This window comes from Egretta garzetta, unplaced genomic scaffold, assembly GCF_000687185.1.
Source record: "Egretta garzetta isolate BGI_Z169 unplaced genomic scaffold, ASM68718v1 scaffold85, whole genome shotgun sequence".
Lineage (NCBI taxonomy): Eukaryota > Metazoa > Chordata > Aves > Pelecaniformes > Ardeidae > Egretta > Egretta garzetta.
In genome coordinates, this window is record NW_009259718.1 from 3855309 (window position 1) to 3861579 (window position 6271).

Here is a 6271-nt window from a genome sequence, read left to right on the forward strand (position 1 = left end):
AACAACTGACACCAGATTTCTGAAATGGAAAGTGGTAGAAAAAAAAATAATGAAGTGTTGTCATCAGTTTAGATCAAAAGTTAAAATAGTGAGGTTTACTGCTGAAAACTTTCTCCCTTTTGAGCACAGGGAAAAAAGATCAGATCAGAAGTACAGGCAAAGCACAATTTATTGCTGTTCATTGACACTTCTGGTTTTAAAGCCACATTTTCAAGGATTTTCCACTCTCTCAAAAATCAGTACAATCTTACAAAACATTCAATTTTCATCAGGAAAAAAAGAAAGTCTGGTTTTTGTCTCCAGCCATTGCTGTAGACATAATTAAATTATGACTGAATACTGTAATATGCCTCAAGTTTCTAAAAGCCAGAAATTTTATCTATCCCCAACTAGTGTTCCTACTCTTTAAAAGACCCGTCTCACTTGTCACACGTACTCCTTTTTAGCTCTAGGCAGGACATCATATCGTGGTTTGGGTAATGCTGCTCTGGAAGAGAAAGAATTATGAGCCCTTGCAAATAGAGAGCCACTAGTATGCATGACATATATGTTTTTAGAAAGCCACAAATTCAAATCCTGGGTTTGTACTACACAGGTGCTGTTCCAGTTCAAAAGTCACAATGTCAGCCTAAATTCTTCCAATATCCAGAGCGACTCACTAGTACTCTGGACTGCAATTTAGTTACAGTTTTGCTGCACGCAAGGTTATTTTCTGTTTTACAACTAGGCTAGATCCACACTGCAGACATAAACTTTAACCCCCAAATGGCAGTGGATGCTGAATATCAATGGCCATCCTGCTGAGGCCCGTGCATGTTTGAACACTCATAAATTATCTATTAAATAATGAGCTATTCGTGCCAGTAACAACGGCCGTATTCCTGCTCCACCACGGTGTTCCCGAAGCAGCCTGAATTAGCACAGCAGAAGCAGGAGAGCAGTTTTTGAAGTTACGGTGCCACCTGGCAAGCTCGCTGTCACATTTGGGTACGTCGGCGGCAGGATGCTGCACTGCTTTGCTTTTGCCATTCAGAAGCAGCAGGACCGGAGCCCCTGGTCCTTGCTGCCGAGGGACCCTGCACAGCAGCTCCCAGTCTCCCAAACTCCTCTTTCACAGCTCCCTCGGGCAGAGCAGACCAAGGCAGAGAACCAGCTGTAATGCTCCTGGAGAAAACAGAAGGTGACCTCCTTATCCAAGATCATTCTCCTGCTCTACGCACCATGGAGTTGAAAAGCAGTCTGCATGCAGAGTTGGTTTTTGCCTCTAGATAGACATTCTATAGAAAGGAATTAGCAATTGATATAAAAGGGACAAATTAGGTGAGAATTGTGCTGCTAATAAATTCCTCCTTTTTTTTTTTTTAACTTCACAGGAACAAGAGTATGATCTCTGGTTAAGAGAACCCCGGTGTGGAAGGAAAGGACGTCAGCTTCTTCACCACAGCCATTTGGGAGAGTAACAGGCCACTACACAACACCCAGGTTGTCCACAGATAAAAGAATCTAACTGAGCAAAAGAAGTAAATGATCAAGAGGCTGGATTAGGCAGGAAGAAAGTTCTACCAATTCCAAGCAAAAATAGCACTGTCAAGTTTGCCATCTTCTGGAATGGGTGATTAAGATGCCTGTCTTTTTCTGGAGATAAAGCTGCAAATAAGAACACCAGAAACATTCTTTTTATCTCTGCTCCCTTTATTTCCCTTTTTATATGCGGTAACTTTGTTTCATCTTCAAGAGAGCGGATCAGACTATTTCTCCTCCCTTTTGCTGATCAGTTAACTCCACCTTTGTTAACATCTAGCAGACCAATTGTCTCCATTTTCTTAGAAGAATGCTAAAACTAAAAGGAAGGGAACAGGAAAAAGACATATTAAAATATAAGCCTTACCTAGTATCTTGAGTTCAAAGGTATTCTCTTTTTCTGTCTATAATACTGCAAAAGTACCACACCTTGTTTAACACTGAGAGCATATACATGCATATATTAATTCAGCTCAGGAGTGTACTTTTGAAGTCCACTTACACTGCTTTCGTTTGCATAGCAGAACCATCTCAAAGCATGTAAACAGGACAGATGAAACTGAACTGAAAACGCACTTCAATGGGTGCTCAGTCTGTATGACCGGACTGAAGCAAATCCAAAGTAAATGCCCCAAACCGATGTAGTGGGGACATCGGGTACTTGTGCACAAACTAGTCTGCTCCACAGATCTGCTCCTACTGTGCCATTTTACTTGCTAATGTAGACACAGTCAGTGTGTGGCATTATGCAGCTCCCTCTTTCTCTCTTTTTTTTATTATTTAAGGAATAAGATGTATTTGAAGTTAAGAGTTTAAAAAAGGCAGCACGAGTGCTCTGTGACAGGGCTGGTTTTAGCACCTGTGACAGGATGGTGCTGCCTCTTATAACTTCTCCCATCTCTTACCCCTTAAAACCAGTTGTTTGCCTCCCCTTCAGTAAGGTTCTCGCTTGGCTGACCAGCTGGGGACTTGATTCAGGCTAAGTCATCAGCTATGGGTGACCAGAGGGAGAATTTCACTGAGCCTAAAAATCTTCAGGATGCAGGGAGCAGGAATAAACAGAGGATTAAAAAAAAAAAAAAAAGAAATGGTGAAAGGTAGAAGAGGAGATAAGACCGCTTGCAAGCAAAGCAGCTGGTTTCTGGCACCTATTCAGTAGGAACGTGTTACTTTCTGCAGGTCACGGCTATGTCTGTAGAAGAGGGAACATTTCCCCAGTGCTTTTCCTGGCAGGTTTGGGCAGAGCGGCAGGGTCAATTCTGGCTCAGGGCTGTACACAGCCTGCTGGCCCCCCTCCATATTATGCAGCAGAATGTGCCAGGTAGCTTGCAAGCCACTGTGTAATAGTATGACCAGATAGGCATCTTCAATTCTTTGGGATCATACAGCCACACAAGAAATAAGATCAACCTGAAGTCTTAAATAATCAGTGCCACAAGGCTGCCTGAATCCTGGCTTACACTTCGAGCAGTGACAGCAGGAAAGTAATGTCTCCTCTCAAGGGAGGACAAGAGTGGCAGCACAGAAACCCTCATCTCTACCTGCATACTGGTGGAGGGGCCCCCTCCCTCCTCCTCCGAGAGGCCAGGACACCACTGGTTCAGACTGCTTGCTCTGGCAACCGGAAAGTAACTCTGTAGGTACGGAGCCGAGACCATTGGTGTCTTCCATGCCAACCTAAAGACAGAGCTTAGCCTGGGGGAACACTCGGCCCTGGACCTACTGAAGAGGACATCTCTCCAAAGACATTTTCATATCATTGACAGGCATTAGTGTACTAGACATAGTGTAATTTTTTAAATTACAGGGTCCAGAACTATGCTTCAAAGATTACTGCTGTTGATAATATTGCCAAATTGCAGCCCAATTTCTTCAAAGGTCGTTTATGCAAATTTTCACATACGGGAATTCTGAAGTAAGTTTTTAATCTTGTATGATCTGAGCAATGGACTCTATTCTAGTTGTATGCTATCCTTCAAACTTGCAGGATGTATAAAAGGTGTCTCTGATCTAAATACAAAGCTGTGACTAATAACCAGCAATGTGCTGTTAGTGTCTTCATTTGTTCACTGATAAAATGTGGTGCCCTTTAGGACTACTCTAATTTTTTTTTCTTAGTTGCTCTTCCTTCCTCCTTTCTCCTTCTCTCTTTCTCCCCTGTATTTAATTTTTTTTCAGTAGTGGCAGAATGTTACCAGTTTTAAATGACCTCTTTTGGTTATTTCAGGTCATGACCAAGTGAACACTCTTATTCCAAATCAGAAGAGTCCACTCAGACTATTTTTTCAACAGTAATTCAGCTTTCTCCAGAAATTAATATAAGAAGTTGTAAAGTCCTTTGCAATTCTTCCTCTTTTGCAGAAGGCTATTTTTACCAGTTTCTGGTAATCTCCCAAACAGCGAAACCCTAGAAACAGTTGTTGCAGTAGAAGCGCACAGTGTAGATGGTAAACTGCATCACAGAGAGAAAAATAAGCAACAACTTTTCAATCCGCCTTTGGAATAGAGTATCGCACTTCATCCTCATGGTCTTGTTCTGAAATAATTCAGCAGTATCAGCTGCAGCCAACAAAAATAATTTTCTTCCTGAATCTATGCAAACACCTGAAATGAAAGGAAGTGAAGGAAAAGCCATACCTTGCCTGCCCTAATGCGATTTCCAGGTTTTAGAAATGCCTTTCATTTATACCCCATGACATCCTATGAAGCGGTCATCAGCACTAGCTGCGCTACCAACAGGCTTAAGGCTTAAGTCACATTAGAAGGATCGTAAGCTAAGCTGCAATTTAATGAACATTTCTTTTCATGTTAGTGCTGGGTTAAGGAACTCTTCTCACTCTCCTCACGCTGCTCTGGAGTGGTGCTTAGCACTTCCTTTTAATGTAATGGCATAATGCTTTACTACTCATCCATTAAGGAGGGAAGCTGGAGTCAACCCCCTCTGCCTGAGTGGTTCATTCTACATGACCTGCAAGAGTACCAAACTAGAGGCCAGGCTGTTTTGCATGCCTTTAAGCCTTCCATCTGAAGTTATGCCTTCAACTGCACATAATGAAGGGATACTGGGTGAGGGAGAAAGGACAAGGAAACATGCAGCTCTTAGCCCCCTGGTTTGGTACACATTTCAGGTACGCAGGGGAAAGAGATGTGAGTGGGTTCCCAATCCCTGATCCACAGACTTTTAATACAAACGACAAAGATCCATTAAAACTTTATGCAAAATAGACAGTGGCCTACATCAGGAAGGGTGCCATCTCAGTGGCTTAGTGTCAACACTGTACATGGAACGCTTGTAACGACACACACGAATCTTGGACTTAATGAATCTACTGACTGCAGTGTGCACCTCTTCTTATCTTCTTATTAAGATGATAATTATCTGCTGTTCATTTCAAAGTAGTAAGTGATTTTGCTCACCCATAGGACCCCAAGCAGGGAACAGCTTTCCCATGTCATCTTCTGGCTTATTGCTGGTAAGAAGGAAGAAAGGACTCTGAGTATGCTCAAGGTGCATTCTGCAAAGGCATCACTCTACTGTATGCATCTGCCTCCACACACACTTTCTAACACCTTTTCTGCATCAGTACTTGTTAGACTAGTCCCTTGGTTGGTTCAGTTGACTAACCTGGTAGTAAACGATCTGCTTTTTCTGGTTTAGGTTTCTGCCTGGCAAGTAAATTCTATCAGATTGCAATTAAAGTACCAGAGACAGACGTGGGAGACAGGAAAGCAGGACTTGACCTGTTCAGCTGCAAGGAGCTGCTAGATTAATTCACGCTGACTTATGTGCATATCCTGTATATGTTACCTATTTCTTTTTTCTTTATAGAAGAAGCTTGGTTTAACTAACTTCTAAGTTAGGTTCAAAGTGATAAATCAGTTCAATCCCCCATATCTACCCTTGACATGAAGAATGTTTTGGTTCATTTTGATCTTATGCATTGTAGATTAAATCAGGCTGAAGTGAGTCTGGTCCAGCCCACAGTTATGAAGTGACACACCTTTTCTTGCATCCCTTTTTAAAAATTACACTTTTGGTTAGCCAAAGGAACTTTATTTTGACAGATCACACAGCAGCAACTGCATCCCTTTAAAAGAAGCAGCTTGTATGTCCTATGTGCTAGGTGACTACACCACCAAAAGCTTTCAAACCCCAAAGTTTCACTGGGCATGTGCAGAGATTCATGTAGACAGCGTGTGCACATATATTTGAATTAATGTTTTGGGATAGCCCACATTGTAACTCCAGCCTTGTCGTAACCATTTCACATGTAACCTTACTATCTCATGCTTAGATAAGCATGAGCAGCATGCATTTTGCAACACGCCACACATGGCAGGTGGAGCATGGCACGACATCCCAGGTCTTGCGGCCACTTTAGCTCAGCAGGCTTTGCTCACCCTACCTGCTATCCCCCGCGATGACGTGCCATTCCCACATAGTTCCACGATTCCCGCTGACACTAATCACATCTCTTGGCAGAAAGCTCCCCCGCACTCGGACAGGGCGGCATCTCCAAGGGGTCGTGGAGATTCCTAAGCGTACATCCCCCCCGACACATGCTCATGGGGAATTTGATGCTCGTGCAGCACGGGGCACCCGCGCCAGGACAGCGGAACAACTGCAAACAAAGTTCCTGAGCCCAAAACGCTGCTCACCGCGCAGACCCAAACCGGACTCGTGCTGCGGCGCAGCCGAGGGCCAGCACCGCGCCGCCTGGCTACGCGGGGCTCAGCGCCAGGCTCTCCC

The 6271-nt window shown here is 43.5% G+C and overlaps 1 protein-coding gene across 1 annotated transcript in view; it reads right to left on the bottom strand.

Moving 5' to 3' along the window:
- Window positions 1–3192, bottom strand: part of LPCAT3 (lysophosphatidylcholine acyltransferase 3) — an 11569-nt gene extending 8377 nt beyond the window's left edge. The window contains exon 1 of the mRNA XM_035894615.1: window positions 3063–3192. Coding sequence (XP_035750508.1) covers window positions 3063–3192 — 130 coding nt within the window. The remainder of the gene's footprint in view (window positions 1–3062) is intronic.
- Window positions 3193–6271: the final 3079 nt, after the last annotated feature.